This window comes from Hippopotamus amphibius, chromosome 13 (assembly GCF_030028045.1).
Source record: "Hippopotamus amphibius kiboko isolate mHipAmp2 chromosome 13, mHipAmp2.hap2, whole genome shotgun sequence".
Lineage (NCBI taxonomy): Eukaryota > Metazoa > Chordata > Mammalia > Artiodactyla > Hippopotamidae > Hippopotamus > Hippopotamus amphibius.
Window position 1 is genome coordinate 87,868,836 of NC_080198.1, and position 19,435 is coordinate 87,888,270.

The 19,435-nt window shown below is 32.5% G+C and overlaps 1 protein-coding gene across 4 annotated transcripts in view; it reads left to right on the top strand.

Annotated features, from left to right (window-relative positions):
- Positions 1-19,435, top strand: part of TBCK (TBC1 domain containing kinase) — a 207,560-nt gene that overhangs the window by 37,499 nt on the left and 150,626 nt on the right. For all 4 annotated transcript variants that reach the window (XM_057704686.1, XM_057704688.1, XM_057704687.1 and 1 more), the window contains 3 exons: positions 11,561-11,675; positions 13,035-13,108; positions 17,645-17,786. In XM_057704686.1, coding sequence (XP_057560669.1) covers positions 11,561-11,675; positions 13,035-13,108; positions 17,645-17,786 — 331 coding nt within the window. The remainder of the gene's footprint in view (positions 1-11,560; positions 11,676-13,034; positions 13,109-17,644; positions 17,787-19,435) is intronic.

A 19,435-nucleotide genomic window follows, 5' to 3' on the forward strand; every position in this document is an offset into this window, starting at 1 on the left:
TTCGATCCCTGGTCTGGGAATATCCCACATTGCCATGAAACAACTAAGTTTGTGCGCCACAGCTGCTGAGCCTGAGCTCTAGAGCCCCTGAGCCACAACTACTGAAGCCTGCAGAGCCTAGAGCACGTGCTCCGCAACAAAAGAAGCCACTGCAATGAGAAGCCCACGCACTGCAATGAAGAGTAGCCCCCATCCCCCACAACTAGAGAAAGCCCATACACATCAATGAAGACCCAACACAGCCAATAAATTAAAAAATAAATATAATTTAAAAATTTTTTAATTAAAAAATTTTTTTGATTTAAAATTAAAAAAAAGAAAAAGCCAGTTCTTTAAATAAAAAGAAGAAAATGATGCTGTGTTGAATCTTAAAGGATAGGTAAGTACCACCTAAGTGGACCAACTAGAAGGGCAGAGAAAATAGCATGTGCAAAAAGACATTGAGGTGTAAGCATGTAACTAAAGTAGAGGCAGAGGGTCTGGGGAAGAAAAGTGGAGGAGATGAATTTGGAGAGCTAAGTACTAAAAACATCCACCAGAGAGCAATGAAAGTGCTCTCCCTATTTTCCTTTCAAAAACAGTTTTAGAGGGTAGGAGTGGGCACTCTTGTTTAAGATGATGAGTCTTGAATATTGGTGCTGTTTTGGACAGTGACTTAAGATGAAAAAGTGGTGGTCATATGAAGAATGAGAGATTTCCTACTTATGAGCTCTTCCCACATTACCTAGAAGAGAGATTGTGATTTTTCTCTGCTCTAGTCATCTAAATCAATGAAAGTTTTAGCTCTCTTCTACAAGCAATCTGGTCAATACATTTGACCTGAGCATACTGTTAGTATCTAATTATACTTCCTCTGTTCATATGTTAGTTTATTCATTAGCTAGACATTTTGTCAGTTGTCAATGTTGTTGGTCTTGTGATAGGCCACAAAAAAATCGTTTGTTTTTTCTACCATTTACCTCAGTTTTGAAGGTAGGTAAGTACTTCAAAATTATCATGATAATGATGGAACATCCACAGTTCTTCCACGTACATCTTAGACAAACCGCAGATCCTAATTTTCATGTTTTGATAGTCTTCCTTATTAGTTTATGCCCACAAATTTTTATTTGTTCTCCCATAATGACAGTTTTAAGAATGTGAGACTCCTCAAAAATCTGGGAATCTGTATTGTTCTTCATTTCCTTGTGAAATGTTATGTTAACTGTGTCTACAGCGTTCCTGGTAAAATACTATGCTGTGCTTAGCTATTAAAAGTCTGAAAGAGAAAATGTACTTCAACAGATGAATAGGTAAACATTATGGCATATCCATTCAGTGAAATACTACTCATTAATACAAAGAAATGAACTGGTAATTCAGCAACAACATGGATAAATCTTAAGAACATCATGCTGAGTAAAAAAAAAAAGCTAGACATAAAATAATGCTGTATCATTTCATTTATTTGAAAGTCTTGAAAAGACATATTTAATCTCTAGTGATAGAAAGTAGTTCGGTGTTTGCTTGGAGCCATGGGTAGGATGTGTGATTGGCTAGGAAAGGGAATAAGAGAACTTTTTTGAGATGATGGAAATGTTTCTAGATTGTAGCAGTGCTTATACTGGTATATACATTTGTCAAAACTCTTCTGATGGTATATTTAAAATGAGTATATTTTATTGTACATAACTTGTATGTAAAGAAAGATCATTTAAAGAAAGAATTACTCTGTTAAAATTGTGTCATGATGGAGAAACAAGTTACCTTGATGTCATGGGTATCTTTATGGCCAACTATACTTATTTCTATGGCTGCTGCTACAAAATGTCACAAACTGAGTGACTTAAAACAACAGAAATTTATTATCTCACAGCTCTGAAAGTCAGAAGTCAGAAATCAAGGTGTTGGCAGGGCCTACTCCCTTTGGAGGCTCCTGGGAAGAATCTTTCCTTGATTTTCTAGCTTCTGGTGTCAGTATTCCTTGGCTTCCTTTTGGCTTGTGGCTGCATCATGTCAATCTCTGCCTCCATCTTTACATCTCCTTCTCCTCTGTGTCTCTCTCTTATAAGGACACTTGACATTGGATTTTGTTCCCAACTAGATAATCCATGATGATCTCCTCATATGCAAAGACCCTTTTCCCAAATAAGATAAAGTTCACAGTTTCCAGTGATAAGGATGTAGACATATTTTGGGGGAGGGGCACCATTTAGGCTACATCAACTAACACTATTTTTAATATAATACTTTTCTGTGACTTGGTAAAAATAACTGTCCTCCAATTTTTAAACAGTATTCTGGAGTCATTATGGGATTCTATGAGTAAAAGCTTTTTCTTTCTCTTCTAACAGTATGCTGAAATGAGTCTGATCTTTTACACTTGCATCATAGTGTTAAGACATGTAACTCTAGTTGAAGGTTAGGAGAAATAGAACTGACTCATTCAAGTGATCTGACTTAGGAAAAAGGAGCTACATAGGTAAACAAAGCTCCCTAGAGTTCCCCATTAGGTTTGAGAGCAAAGCCCTGGCTATTAAATTGTTATCTTGCCTTGTTCTGCCTTCTCTATGGATCATAGGAGCCTTAGTTTTGGATTCTTTGATTAAAATATGATTACTGTATCACCTCAACTTCTGATAAATAGAACAGGAAATTTTCATCAGTCATATTTCTTATAATTTGCTTAAGACAGACCAACACAGCATTGGACTGCACATTTCAGTTTGATAAACATTTGTTTGCAGCAGATGTTTTATTAAACAAGCGCATAAAATGAAGGCCCTCTCCTGTTCACTGTTGTGATGGATTGGCGGTAGGGTGACAGATTGCCTAAAAAATGTGAAATGTTCCACTTAAAGAAAGTGAATTGGTCTCAAATCAAAATTCTGAGCAGTCATAGTAATATGTTCATTCTTTGTTCACACAGTAATGTGTAAATAAATTTAAGTTTAATTAAAAAAAAAACCTTTGGAATGAACTAGGGTACAGATTCAACCAAATATGAACTATCATAAGTTCTATCTTAGAGAAAAGTTACAGCTTTATGTCATCCCAAATGCTGCCAGGGCTTAGCAAGTGGAACTTACTACCCAGTGCATTTGCACTGCTGGTATCAGTAACTCTGGTGAAAAGAAAAAAATGGTTTTAGAGTTTTCTGTGCCAGGATAGTAAAGCTGCTAGGGAAAAGAAAATATTGATGAGGCAGAAATATTTCCAGCTTACCCTGGGATCCTCCAATTCTGCTTATCAAATGGTGTTTTTATTCTCACAGAGAAATTAGAAAATCATTCTTCAGATTTTGTTGTGTCATGGAAATAGTTGAAGAGCCCAGTTTATAATCTTTGTTAATTTGTAGAAATATATATATGCAGATATGTTGTAACAAAATGGTATTATATAATTTATTATAAAGACCCTAGTTGTTTTTGAGGGGGACTTGGACTTTTTGTTTGTTTTGTTTTGCTTTTAAGATAGCATTCTGCGTAGGGCCAATAATAGCTCATTGATCTTCGTTTAGCCCCTGTTTGGTGTTATATTTCCCACTTTATAAATTTGCAAACTGAGGCAGGATAAAGTTGGAACACTTTCCAAGCATAGCAAATCAATGACAAAGTCTCCTGGCTTTATGTCCGAACCTCAAACCACCAGACTATGCTTTCCATATGTATTTTGATCTTATCAAATTAATTTTCCACTGAGAAAGGAAAGTTATCTAGTATCCAAGTTGGAAAGTTAATTTCCCAATTTATTGTATCCCATTGAGAATTAGTCACATTCCAGACTTAGAGCTTTCAACTGGTTTTTTTTATAGTGAGAATTGAATTATGAAATATGCCCAGTCTCACAACTTATGAACAACTTATGGACAGATGGATGGTTGGGTTTTTTTTTTTAAGACCTATTACAAAATAATCTTTCAGTAGGCAGTTAATCAATGCAACTTCCTTTCCAAAACATCTGAATCTGAAGCAAATTAAATCTTAACTGTAGCATGGATGGGTATCCTTTTTGGCTCAAACGTGTGTCAGTAGCGAAATGAGTTATTTCCTTTTTGAATTCCAAAGCCCTCTTGCTTTCTTTTTCCTTTAGAAAAAATTGCTCGGCTAAATATTGTGATTTTTTTAACAACGTGTCAAAATTTAGTAAGTGATGAGGCAAATTAAGAGTGTCAGAGACATTAACTCTTCACTGAAAATACCCCCTCTCCAAATTCTGAAATTATAAATCACTAAATCATTAACAGTTCTATACTAGTTGAGTTCTTTTGCCTTGAAATTATAGGAGAGTTTAAAGATAACACAAAGTTATACAGTTGTGTTATTATTTGAACATTAATCACTAATATTTTATTTTTCCTTTCCATTTCTTAAATCACACAGTAGCTTAAATAACTGTATTTCATCTGTGTTTCCTCTTTCTTAACATTTTACCTCAGGCTAATACCAAGTAAAGAAAGTTTTAGACTGAAAGGAAAATTTCTGTGGGAACAATTAGGTTTTATAAGGTGAAAGAACATCTTGAACTCATAGAATCCAGAAATGTGTTTCCTCCTTTGGTTTGCTGACTGTATGGGTATTTTGGCTTATGGAGTGGCCCTTAAATATCATGGATTATGGATCTGAAGAAATAGCATGTGTGGTTTTAGTTACCACCTATCTATGAATGACTTCCAATTCTATCTCCGCAATCCTGACTTCTCATTCTCTTTCTTGACCTCTATTTCTTACAATCTGAATAACATCTCTTCTTGGAAACTTTGCAAATACTGATGGTTTGAGGGTGATAGGAATTTCTCCTCATTTTAATGTATTTTTCAACATTTTTGTTGGGGTATAATTAATACACAAGAAAGCTGCAAGTATTTAATGTATACATTTTGTGAGTTTGGGCTTATGCAGGCACCCATGAAACATCAGGCACTCATGAAACATCACCACAGTCAAGGTACATAATAGACATATCCATCACCTCTGAAAGTTTCCTTGCATCCTATTTATTTGTGTGTGATCTCACTTAACATGAGATCTACCCTCTTAAATTTTTAAGAGTGCGATACAGTATTAACTGTAGGCACAATATTATACAACAGATCTCTAGAACTTAATGATCTTGTATAACTTTATAAACTTTATACCAATTGAACAACTCCCATTTTCTTCTCTCCCTCGCCCCTGGAACTACTGTTCTATTCACTGCTTCCATAAGTTTGACTATTTTAGATACCTCACATAAGTGGAATCATACAGTATTTGTTCTTGTGTCTGGCTTATTTCACTTGGCATAATGTTCTCCATGTTGTCACCAATGGCAGGATTTTCTTTCTTTTTTTAAGACTGAATAATATTCTGTAGTATGTATATACCATATTTTCTTTACCTATTGATGGACGTTTGGGTTGTAAAAGTAAATCTTTATGGTATGTTTTAAATCTGACAGAATTAGTCCCCCTTATTGATTTTTTTCCCCAGTGTTTTCTTATATATTTTTGAATATTGATTATTCTTACCATACACACACAAAAAGGGACACAAGGAAACTTTTGAAGGTGATGGATATGTCTCTCACCTTGATTGTAGTGATGGTTTCATGAGCATATGCATATGTCCAAACCCATCAAATTGTATATGTTACGTATGTGCAGTTTTTTGTATGTCATTTATACCTCAATAAGATTGTTTTTAAAAAATAATAAAAATTCTGAAAGACACTAAAGTAGACTTGAACAAATAGAAACACATCCTGGTTGTTTTTTTTTTTTTTGGATGGAATGATTCAAATTCATAAACATGTTAAGTCTCCCCTAGATATACGCAGATTCAGTGGGATCCCAATTCAAATACCAAACACTAACAGGTATTTTTTTTTTAAGCTAGAAAAATTGTAGGAATCTGTCTTAACAACTTGGTCTGATTCGCAGTTTAAGCCAAATATTAACAAGATTATCATATTATACATCATACAGTGGCTCGTTCTTTCAGTAAATAAAAGACTAGAAGGAGAGGTGTATTTTCAGCAAATCAGTACTTTCTTTTTTGGATAGCCATTATGTGAACTTAAGCAATTAATGTTTTCTTGACTTACTGAAGAATTATACACTCTCTTATAAATGAAGTTAACACCATTGATACATTGCTAGTCTAATATGCTTTTTTTGAGCTATTATTAATCTTATCTCCACCCTCTTGCAGCATCATAGATGTCATTGTATACATTTATTGAACACCTATTGTTTGATACCTATTTGTTGAGTACCTACCTTATAGGCATTATAATAGGCATAGGGATTCCAAGTTGAATAAACTTCAAGGTACTCAGGATACCACTGCTTCAAGGTACAGTTAGAGAAACAAACCTATACAGAAATTATTACCATAGAATTAATAAATCCTGCAACTATGTACTGTCAGAATACAGAGACCTGCAATTCTGCCAGGGGTAGAGCCATTAGATGAGACGCCATTAAGGATCCTGGCCAAAAAATAAAAAAATATTGAAATGACAGAATAAATCTAGAATAAAGAAGGATGTCAAAAGAAAAAAAAAAAAAAAGGACCGGTTGAGGTAACAGAGGTCTCAAGGTCTTAATCAGGTTGATTAGAGAGCAGGTCCTCAGGAGTGGGGAACAGAGAAGTATAGTAGATTGTAATTGAAAATCAAGATGTTTTGAGTAAGTAGCAGTTGAGCAAAGTCTCATGACAGACTATCTGTATTTCAGGATATTGGCTGGAATTAGATGAAAATCTGTGGCTATGAACATGTGAAGCTAACTAATCCTTATAGATATTAAACCCATGATCTTGGCCTCAGTATGTTTTAACCAACTAAGCTAAACAGCTGCAGATAATTTACAGATGGCTGAATCAGAAGCACACTGTATAAATTTCCTTTGAAGTATTTATCTGGAAAGGGATAAACAAAGCATACTTGGTATTGTACTAACTTAATAGATTTGAAATTCATTAAGCCATATTTAAAATCCAAATACAACCAAGTTGATTCATGCCTGGAAATTATCAACATTTGTTCTTGGTGGTGGTTGTGGTGGTAGTCATGTTTTTTTCTCTTTTAGATTTTAATCTTATTACTCTCCCAAGATTTATGATTTTTGTAGGTCTGCTTTGTTCTCACCAATGTAATAAATAAAATTTCATGTTTTCTTTTACCCTCAAGACAGAAGAAAGGATGATTAATTATCATCTCCTAACTTATTGAATTATAATTTATCAAAATTCTGTTGAATTCAACTGTATTACAATTGTCAGTTTATAAATCTGTCTTTTCAGCTATACTGTAGGCTTTTTGATTGTGGAGATCAATTTTTCTTCCATGGAGCCTAAAAATGCAGAGGCCTAAAAACGTAGTACCAAGCAGTTAAAAGCAAATAAGTATACAAAATTCCACAAATACTAATTTCTTCTTCCTATTATAAAAAAATAGCATTAGATTTTTCTCCTCCTTTATACCTATATTTTAAAATAAATTAAAAAATTAAATCCCAAGAGCACAAATGGGCAGAAAAGCAAATCTGATTTCCTGTCTGATTTAAATTGAAGAATACTGAGTTCATTAACTATAATTCATATATAATCTCAAGTAATTAAGAAAAGATGTGTCATGAGCTTCAGCTTTATATGTTCATATTTTTAAAAATGTTTTCAATGTAAATGCTCATCAGCTTGATAATAGCATAAATGTGCTTTTTGAGGTGCAAGTGTTTTCCAATTATATCTTACAATCATATAACAAAAGCAGGTAGGGAAAGTAGAGGATGCGGTCTTCTGTTTTTAGCTGTTTCAGAACTGATCTAATGAAAAAATCACTTTAAAGATTTGGTTTTAATTTCGTGAGAAAGATACCTGTATTGAAATAGTGTGCAACTGAGGTCCTCTAGTGTCACAGCTGAACATGGCATCAGCTTTTAAGATTTTGTGAAGTGTGTGTGAGAGAGAGAGAGAAACCTAGACAGAGACAGAAACAGAGATACAGAGAAGAACAAGGACAAGAGAGATTACTACTTTAAAGCTGACTCAGCAAATGACCTCAGAAAACTAGGTTCTTATGTTTTATTTGTTAATCAATTTCAAGGAAAGTTTTTCTTTGTTTTTAAGAGGGCAGGGGTTTGCGTTCTTTCATGTGCACATATTTATCAATGTAATTATAGCTGTTTTAAAGTTTGGAATATTTTCCTTTACATAGTTGGTTTATTTTTTTACAGATGTTAATGAAAACTCTATTAATTCTAAATTTTTCTTGTCTCACACATTCCTTATTTGCTTAATACTGGCTCTTGTGGCACTTTAATATGGGATGAACTGTTTGATAAAGTAGAATAGTTTCTAGATCAGTTTAATAAGCATTCTTTGTAAATAGTAACTTTTATTTTTTTAAATATACTTCACGGGGAATATCAACTTATTGCTTTATTTTAAAATATTGCTGACAACCAGGAACTACCAGATATATGAGGGAAGAAATAGTTTGAGAGAAAGAGAGTCAAGGGAGAAGAAAAAATTAAAAGAATAAACCTACCGCAGAGGAAATGAAGATGACACACTTTTCCCCTACTAAATTAAAAGAATTCTAATAACTATCCTCAGAGAGACTCAAAAGAATAATATATCCGTAGCCATAGAACAGTATGTATTGAAAAGGAACAACTGCAGACCAGAAGAGCGATCTTGGAAATTAAATAATAGACTATGCTCATAGGAAACAAAACATTAAGTTGATATAGAGAATGAATCCAATTTTCATCCACCCCCTAAGAGTTCCAACTAAAAGATACAGTAGAGGGAGAAAATAAAGATATAACAATCAGCTTTTCCTTGTTAATGTTTTTGTGTTAATGGAGCATGTGAGTTTTCAAATTAAAAAGGCACACCTAATGCTTACAAGCACAAATTCTCAAATGCCCACACATTAGATATATTGGGTTAAATTTTTTATAAGTCTAAGAATAAAGTATAAAAGAATCCTGAAAGCTTCCAGAGAGGAATAACACGGTATCTACAACAAAATTAGAATCAGACTGATATTAGATTTCTCACCATTAATAAAGTATGCTTGAAGACAATGGAGAAATTCTAAGTTTAAAGACAATAATAAGATATTTTAAGACATTCTGTGCTTTAAAATATCTACTCATGCCACCCTTATGAAAAATTTTCTCATGACTATATTCTAGCTAAATAAACAAGAAATGCAAGAAGAATAACGAGGTATAAAAAATTATGGTAGCTGATGATAACCTTCATGACTAGAGTTCTAATTATAAAATTATAGTATCCATTAAATCCTGTTGACTGAGATATTTTCTCTGGAGAGCTAGGGGTTAAGTGGCTTAGGTTTTTATTTCTTTCTCTTCTTAGTCCTACGGTGAATTTTCACTATACGTAGTAGAGCAGTGTACCAATCACTTCCCTTCTGTCTCAGAGTAAAAGCCAAGGCCTAAATGCCCTTACATGATCTAGCCCTCTGACCTTGCTACCTCTCTGCTCTCATCTTCTACCAGCCTCACCCTTTGCTCACTCTACTGCATACACAGTAGCTTCATTGCATTTATTTGGTGTTTTATTTGTTTGTTTGTTTTGTTTTTTAACTGCTGTGCATTCTTCCAGTTCAGACCTGCTTAGTGTGCCCTCTGCCTAAACCACATATTTCCCAGGGAGCTGCATGTCTTTTTCACTTCTTTTAGATTTCTGCACAAATGTCACCTCAGAGAGGCCTTCCTTGATCACACTATATATATAAAATAGCAACCCATACTCTCTTTTCCCTTCTCTTCTCTACTTTCTCTCCTTAGTACTTAATCAATATATATCATGTCATGTATTTACTTGTCTATTTGTTTAGTCTTCAAGAAAGGAAAAAAGATTTCTTTTATCTGTCTTATAAAATTTGATAATGTATAATAATAAATACAATTAAAAAATAAGGAGTTAGAAAAGGAAAATGGGGAGGTATGTTAATTATTATCATCTTGCATGGTGAAGATTTAATTATAATTATGTAAAAGTCTAACCACCAGAGGAAATGGAAACAAAGTGCTAAAGATTGTTACTGCTGGAAAGTCAGACTAGGATGAGAGGGGTGAGGGATTTTAACTTTTTATCTCTTATTCTTTCTTATGATTTTAATTGAGAGGAGAGAGTCAGTGTATTGTATTCAGCCTACTTTTTATGTCAGGTTTATTGTGATTAATTTACATACCTTAAAATTTACCTGTTAGTGTACAGTTTAATCAGTTTGACCAACTTAGTCCTATAACCATCATCAAAATTAAAATTAGAACAATTCTATCATGTAAAATTTTCTCATACTCTTTTGTAGTCAACCCATTCTCTCCACCCAAGTCCATGACAATCTTTTAACTTAACACTTTTTGTTTAATGTGGGTTCCTTGTAGCCTCAATTTAATCAAGTCTTAATTGGTGAATTTGGAGCAGTTACATTTAATGTAATGGTTGATACATCTGAATTAAAATCTGTGAATTTCTAGTTGTTCCATTTGTTCTTAGTTCTTTTTTCCATTTATTCTGCCTGCTTTTAGGTTAACTAGGGTTTTTTTTAATAATTTCATTGTATTTCTGTTATTAGCTTGTTATTTATACCTTTTAAAGAATTAATTTAGTAGTTACCCTCAGATATTAATTTAATTTTTTAAAGTCTGATTTAAAATGTAAAAAAGAAAAAAAAAAGGGAGGGGGAAGAAAAGAGATCTATACCCAAATGTTAATATTGGTGTTTGGGGGAATTGGGTTTGAATTAGTCTCGCCTACTTTTATGTATATTCTTCCTAACTTCCTATATGAATGACGTTTTATTTAAAAAAAAAAAAGCAGTGGGAGAGGGAAAGGAAGGGAGAGAGAGAAAGACTGGGCATCCCTGTGGAATTGGCCTAAGAGAGAATACGATAAGAAAGAAATGTTTGATAAATCATAAATTACTGGCGGTTGCTTTGTGGATTGACATGGAAAGTAAGCTCATGTCTGTCTGCTACAAAATGTATTATAGCTATTTTTCAAGGAATTAAGCATTTTGTCTTGAGCAAAATAGGTGGTTTTCATTGACTTAGTTTTGCCATATATCTGAAACTGTCCTGATAATTTGGCAAAGCCCAACCTGCCGAAGGTCATTTGCACACCACCAATATTAAACTCCCTTCCTGGAAGAATGATACTGCAATTGGAGTAGTCTTTATGTCAATTCTCTTGTAATTGGAAAATCAAAAATATGTCCAAGTAAATATTTTAGAAAACGTGTAGGGTCTGTTTTCTCTGAATAGAGGAGATGCAATAAAAATACAGCGCTTTGGGGAATTCCCTGGTAGTCCAGTGGTTAGGACTCTGCACTCTCACTGCTGAGAGCCCGGGGTTCAATCCCTGGTCGGGGAACTAAAATCCCACAAGCCACGTGGCCAAAAAAAAAAAAAAAGTGTGTGTGTGTATATATATATATATATATATATATATATATATATCTTTGAATTTTATCACTGAACTTCATTTTATTTCTTAAAACAGGTTCTATCTCTACTTTGTAATTGATCTATTGATATGTGATTTTTTTTTCTTTGTAGCTATTCAAAGGTTTTGTGCATAGCATTTGAGGTACTTCAGGGCTTGCAGTATATGAACAAACATGGTATAGTACACCGGGCACTGTCTCCTCATAATATCCTTTTGGATCGAAAGGTAATCATCAAATAGTACATTAAATATTTGCTTTTTATTTCATGTTGGAAGCTACTGAAATCAGGCCCACTCAGTTAATCAAGAGGAACTATAGAATTAGAATATGTCTTAATATTCATAATTAAAAAAATATATGAATGTAATATACTTGTGGTTTAAAAAAAAGTATCTCTAAATTATATAAATCTGTGTCTTTTACATGCAGTATTCTTTTTTTCCCCAGACTCATTTTCTAACTTCATGTTTTATTTTTCCTTTCATTCATTTTCTAAAAGTTGCTCATTGTGGCTTCCCAACCCACTCCTTCTCTGAATTTGCTTCCATCTTAAGAAAGATTCTCTATTTGCATAGAATATTTTTCCCATAGCACAACTAAATTTTGTTTTCTCCACTTTATTCTGTCCTACTTCCTCTTTTTCACTTTATTCTTCATTTATTTTCTTTGTTTACCAGCTGTTCATACCTAGCTTCTTTTTTTTAATTGGAGTGCTGATTCTCTGCCTGGAAGTCTTATAGGGCGTTAATAAGAAGCTAGGGAACCTCTAAGGGAATTATGGGTAGCAAGGTGGTATTTCTTCAGGAATAACCATAATTTCAATCTTTTTCATAAGCATATAAAATAGTTTTGAGGAAACTTTTTCTGGGAAATTATTTTTTGTATTAGTAGGATTATTCTTTTTCTCTGACTCTCATCCAGACTTTCAGTATATACCCTATGATATTAAAATTAAAGATAAAATTGTGCCCATTAATGTCATACTTATGGTAGTACAGCATCTAACGAATCTGAATTGTTTTAAAATATAAAATGTGTTGTAATTCTGGGAAATAGAGTTCTTGAGAAAAAGAAAACAAACCAACTTTTAAATTGACTAATTTCTTTTAAGTCTTAAACATCTAAAAGGAGAAAAACTTAAGAGACTTATAAAATTTGTTTTGCCTTTTAAGAATCTTACTTTTGTGATAATTATGATTATTATCAAACAATGTAAAAAATTGCTGGGAATCAAGCAGGTTCACTAATGTCTTGATAATTTGTATACTGATCTTTTCAAATTAAAAACTTCCAAGTCAAGTTTAAATTATAACATTGTGAATGAACTTGCAACTCCCTGAAAAAAAATTTTTTGTGGAAATTACCACAAAATATTCTAATCAAGGATTCAAGACAACTGAGAACATTTTTGCTTTTTAAAGAAGCCTAGAAAATATAAGCAGCAAAAATTTTAAATGTTATTTGTCATTTTGATATATGTACATAAAGTGTGTGTGTGTGTATATGTTTGTAATGAACATAAAGCAGACTTCAAACACTGACAGATATTTTATAGTGATTTTTTTCTTCCTTTACTATTGTAGGGGCATGTTAAATTGGCTAAATTTGGACTTTATCACATGACAGCATATGGTGATGATGTTGATTTCCCAATTGGGTAAGAATATGTGTTTGTTTGTTTGTTTTTCTGAGTTCTGTCTTAAACTTTCTAATCTTTGATAAAGTGTGTATCTTGTTAGTGTATTATTTTTGACATAAAACTACCTTTTTAAAATTAAAAAATCTTAATTTTCCATATACTTTTAAGAATAGACAATGAATTTTTCCCAGCATACAAAAGTTCCCTGATATTGATCTTTCACTGAATTGATAGTGAGGCTAACAGATTATTGACTTTCTTCATTTTATAATGCTTACTAAAATTAATTTTATTTCATTCAGAATTAGGTAAATTTAAGACAAAAAGGCTGACAAGATTCTCACTTAATGTATGTTCCTCAAAAGACTGAGAAAAATCATTCTCATATTATTTTCTAATGTTTCTACATTTAATTCCCTGTTCTCTAAGATATAATTGTACATTACGCCTCAAGTCAAGTCACTGTAGCTACCCGATGTAATGGGGTGGATTCTATAACTGAAAGTCTGTGTTTAAGTTTGGAGAGGTTCTTATATGGAATTCCAGATTTGTGTTTGGCCTCCAAAAAAGGAATGAAAGTTTATTTCATCCTGGACTCAATTGAAAGCTTTTGATATAGATGTTTGTATCATATTTATTGTGTGGCTGCTTTTTAAACATGTTAATAATAGAATTCTTTTGTAAGTATTTTAATTTTGACATAATTTTAGTTACATAGAAGTTACAAAGCAGTACAAAAATTTCCTGTATAGCCGTAACTCAGACTCCCCAAATGTTAACATTTCACTGCATTTGTTTTCTCTCTTTCATCTTATACCTATATGTGTATTTGTGTATAATATAATTTTTTTATGAATTATTTAAGGAATATTAGTGTATATAATGGCCTTTTACCCTTCCATACTTCAGTTTGTATTTTCTAAAGTAAGGAATTTTCTTACATAACCACAAAATAATTATTAAAACCAGGAAATTAAAATTGATATAATACAATTATCTGCAGACCTTAAGCATATTTTTTAATTGCTGTATGATTGTGTTTAATAGTATCCATTTGTGTTTTGCTCTTTGGGCTCTCTAAAGTCAGCTCTGTCACTCTAATATTAGGAATTGTGGTTTGGAGTCATGGAGCATGTTTCTGCAGGAGGACGTTGCTTAAAAACTTAATGAGATGTTTTTTAAAAAAAGATCTCATTTATAAATTACCTTTTATCTTTATAAATTAGCTTATCGTTTTGTTACTTAAAATTGTCATTAGTTTGGCCATAGCTAATAGTCTTAAAATAAATTAGTCATTCCTTCTTTTATTAAGAAAATATTTATCAAACACTTTTTCTTATGGCTGCTGGATATACAAAAATGGATAAGCTAGGTTCCCATTCTTCAAGAAGCTCATTGTTTAATGGAAAATTTTCTGTTTTGATGGCCTACTTACTAATGTGCATAAATTCATAGTCTTCTAGTTTTGCATATCAAAGCTTGTGGTTGTAGGCAACAATTGTTTTCACAAGCACAAAAACAATATTTTGTAAAAATAGCCTACGCTTTATTTGTTTTAAAAAAAAAACCTTTTGAAATAATAAAATTAAGTTCATAGTAAAGCTGTGATATCTTCATCATATGTGATAATTGCATTTTGAAATAGCTTTTAGGCAGCTGTCATGTGCTTCTTCATTTTCTCTAATTTTGTACGAGAGACAACTCAGAAAACAAATGCAAACAAAAATTACTTTAATTTTTTACCTTTTACTTAAAGGTGCTTTAGGTTTTAGTGGTGAATAGAAGAAAGGAAGTGATTTTTCTTAAAACACATCAAGCATGTTTGAATTTAAAACGCTTGGATAGAATTGGTCTCATGTGCCATTTGGTTTGGCTTACTTTGAAGTCTTAGACCCAAAAGGTCTGACCAGAAAGTATCAAAGAGCAAAATCTGAAACATTAGCCAGGAAAAATAAAGTGATCAAACAGCTAAGTCATGAAAGAAAATATTTACACCAGAAGAAGCTTGCAGTTGATTCAAAAGACAAATATTAAGGAACAACAAAGTAAAATGTTAACATCTGTTTCAAAATATTGTAAAGAGTTAGAAATTGGACATTCATTTTAGTTGGCCAGTAGCTTAATACCTTGTTAAAACATCAGACAGATGGTGAAAGCCACTTACGTTTATCTCCCCAGTCATACAGCAGAGTTCTGGTAATTTTCTTTGAGTGTTAAAATGCTTTGCTAAAGAAGAGACACTTGTTGAAAGGAGATAATCTACATTAAAAAACAATCCTAAGGTTTATTATTTGTATTAATTAAGTCCTTGATTAGAAACGAAAGTAGAATTTGGGGAGCAAAAGTCACCTCTATACTTCCAGAGATCACCAGTCAGAAGTTTTAAGTATAACAATTTACCTACAGTATTGCTTGAGTTTTCGCTACCCATGCCACTATTTTGGGGTTAGATGTGCAGGAAATCAGGACTAAAAATGAACAGTTTACCTTCTTTATCATGCTGATGATGACAAAAATAGAACATTGCATTTGTGTCATATTTTTCTTTTTTGCAAAACTTCTTTATATATTCACTAATATTTGTAACAGTTTTGTGAAGTAGGCATTATTATTCCTATTTTACAGATTAAGAAACCTAAAGTTTCTTAATACAGGTTAGAAGTTAGAATACAGATATTATAATATTAAGTTCATTGATTTTCCACTAGACTTCACTTGTCTCCAGAGATGTCACCACACATTCATTTAGAAGAGCAATGTGATCACCTCAGGGTAAAATGCCATCATAGTACTAATCTATGTGTGTGAAAATGTGCCTCAGCCTCTTTAGTTATCAAGGAAATACAAATTAAAACTACAACAGTATGTAGGTCCCACCTACCAGATGGCCAAATATTAGAAAGTCTGACACTGCTGTCCAACAAGTATTGGAGAAGTAAGCAATAGGACCTGTTGTACACTGCTGGTGGAAGTACGCATGGGTGCAATCCCTTTCAAAAAAAGATTTGGTGTAATATTGTAAAGTTGAAAGCACACATGTCTTATGGCCTAGAAATTCAATCCTAGGTTTATACCCTTGGGAAAACTTTTGCAGATGTGCACATAGTATTTCTAGCAACATTTTAATATAAAAAGACAGGAAGTAACTTAAATGCCCACTCACATTAGAATGAATAATTTATGATATATTCATAAAATGGAAGTAAAAATTAATGACTTACATCTACATGCAACAATATGGATGGCTGTTTTAAATAAATAATGTTGCTTAAAAAAGAAAATCACAAAAGAATATTGTCAGCATAATTCCAATACTATAAAGTTCAGCAATATGCTTGTCTAAACAATATCATTTTTAGGGTTACAAACATATGGTAAAACTGTAAAGAAATGGAAGAGAATTATAAACGCCAAAATTCCAGTTGTCTGTTCCTTTTGGGGGATACCAGGGAGATATAATTAGGGAGAAGTGGAGAGGGACTTTTAGTTCATATTCTTTACTTAAACTGCTTGGAAGGTACATGGGTGTTCTTTTAAGCTTTGTTCTTTATACCTTATTTATATCTAATATTCTATCTTTTGTATTTACTAAAGCAATTTTCAGAAAACTTATGTTGGTGAAGGTAACAGGAAACAGGCACTTATATATTGCTTATGAGAATATAAATTGCCATAACCTGAAAAGGCAACTTGGCAACATATGTCAAAATTTATAATGCATCTACCTTTTGACTTTGTAGTGCCATATCTAGGAATTTGTCTTTCATCTATACAGACTTCATGGGAAAGGGTATATTTGTAATATATCTGTGTCAGCATTGTTTGTAATAGCAAAAGAATGGAACTTCCAAAATATCCTTCTTCAGAGTTGCATCAAGTAAATTAAGTGCATCAATGCAATGAAATTATTGGTAGTTTTCAAAAAGAATGAGGCAAATCTATACTTATTTTTTTAGAATGATGTCTAAAATATATTTTGAGTGAAAAAGGGTATGGAATAGTGCATATAGTATGCTTCCCTATGGGGCAGTGATGATGGGTGATCAAGTTTATTTATACATAAATGTGTGTGGGTGACTGGAGTACAGAGATGGGAGAGAGTCTTACCTTTCAATTTATATACTTTTACAGATTTTGACATCACTACTATTCAGAAGAATAAATACTATTTTCAAAGATAAAATGTACTTTAAATAAGAGTTAAGTATAAAGAAAAGATAGGCAGGAAGGAAGAAGGAAAAACACCTGGGAACCTGGAAGGCTGTGAAAAAGCAATGTGTTAACACAGAGGAAAGCAAAGAAAGGAACTAATAGTGCAGAAACACAATAGATTTTAAATTATTTGAGACTCCTGTATTTACTCTTGATTCCTAGACATAAAGGCCTGTGTTATGATGGTTAATTTACAGTTCTTCCTAGCAGAAGTTGTTCATTTAATCACATTGAGCTTTTGCATGGATCGTACTGTACTGATAGTAGAAATGTACCACTACATACTTCTTTACCCCTTCCTAGCTCATAGTAATTATTCATTTTTAAAATATACCATTTTAGGTATCCATCATACTTGGCACCTGAGGTAATTGCACAAGGAATTTTGAAAACCAATGATCATGTGCCAAGTGAAAAACCATTGCCTTCTGGCCCCAAGTCAGATGTCTGGTCTCTTGGAATCATTTTATTTGAGCTTTGTGTGGTATGTATAAAGAAATATTAAACTAATAAAAATAAATTGTGTGTTCATTAGAAAAATATTTTTGGAGAGGAAAGCTATTTAGTAACATCAATAGTATGGTTTTGCTTTGCAGATTGACTAGATACAGGGAGGAAAGGCTTAAATGTCAAGTTGACTTCTTAAAAAATCCTGTTTGACAATTTATTTGTATATTAGTTTGGTATATCTAGAAATATTCACACTTTTATTAAGTATTAAAAATTTATACTGTACTAAGTATAAAAAATTAAGCATATTTAGAAATGTTTACACTAAAACTGCTTACACACTTTAGTATGTTCATCCTCTCTCCCCCTCCTGTGTTATTCTTTCTTCCTTAAATACCTTCTTCTCTCGTATTCTGTCTCCTATAAAAGACTCACTTTGTAATTGAGTTGGCTTTTTATGAGGCCTTCCTGAAATATCCTCTGTATTTATTAGGGTAATAAAGACTATACAGCTATTAAAAACAAAGGAATTGAAAGTGCAGTAGCTTAAAGAACACAGATGTTTTTCTTCCTTAATGTAACAGTCCACAGAAAGTTAGAGTGGGCTCTGTTCCACAATATCATGCAAAAACCTAGGCTGATGGTAGTTAGCTCCACCATTCTCACCATCTGGTTTCCAAAGATGCTCTCTTATCCTCTTTTTTAGCCATAAGGAAAGGAGAGGAGTGAATTCACAGTAACTGTCTTTAAGAAGATGGTGTAAAAGTTGCAAATATCAATTCTATTCTTTTCACTAGTGACAGTTTACTCATGTGACCATATATAGGTGCAAGAGAATAAGAAATACCTAAATATTGAGAAGGAAGATCTGGATGGATTTGGAGAGACAACTAATATTTTGTTGATCCTACCTCCAAATACCTGCCGGGGTTAGTCCCTGTCTTGTTTGCTCTCTTCTTCTATTTTAGCATTTGTCACATTTGTCTACTTTACTTTACTTAGACAGTGAGGTCTTTAGAGGCAGACATTTTTATTATTCATCTGTTGTTCTGTCTTCCAAGGGACTTTAAAGTATTTTGAAAGTATTAACTCATTGATATTTACCATATCTAAGAATTAGGATGACATTATTTTCTTTATTTTGTGTGTTTTGAGAACTAATTCAACAGTGGAGTAGTAAAGCATAATAGTTGAGACAGGCTTTTGTAATCAGAGAGAACAGGGTTTGAAATCTAATGCAGCAAAGTATAGTTGTGTGACTTAGGGTAACTAACCTAACTCCTTAAGGCTTTGGTTCTACTTCCATAAATAATAATAGTATCTATATTGTAAAGCTGTTGGAAAAATTAAATGAAATAACATATATAAAAGTGTTTAGTATAAGGTGTTACATCACAAACAGTCCATAAATGTTAGCTTTTATTGTTAATATTTAAATATTCACAATAACATGGTAGCTTACACATTGGCACTGCTTTTTCTAAGGGAGAGTGAGAATGCCAGATTTTCTGATTCTCTGCTATCCTTTGTCTAGACCATCTTACTTTTCATTGGTATGAAATTATAGTAAATCTCATTTTTGTGTAAAATCATAGCCTAAATGAAGAATTTTATTGGAATGTGAAGTATACATATGTGTAAATGTGGAGTATATAGCTTTTCCTTCTTATTACCATCATTTAT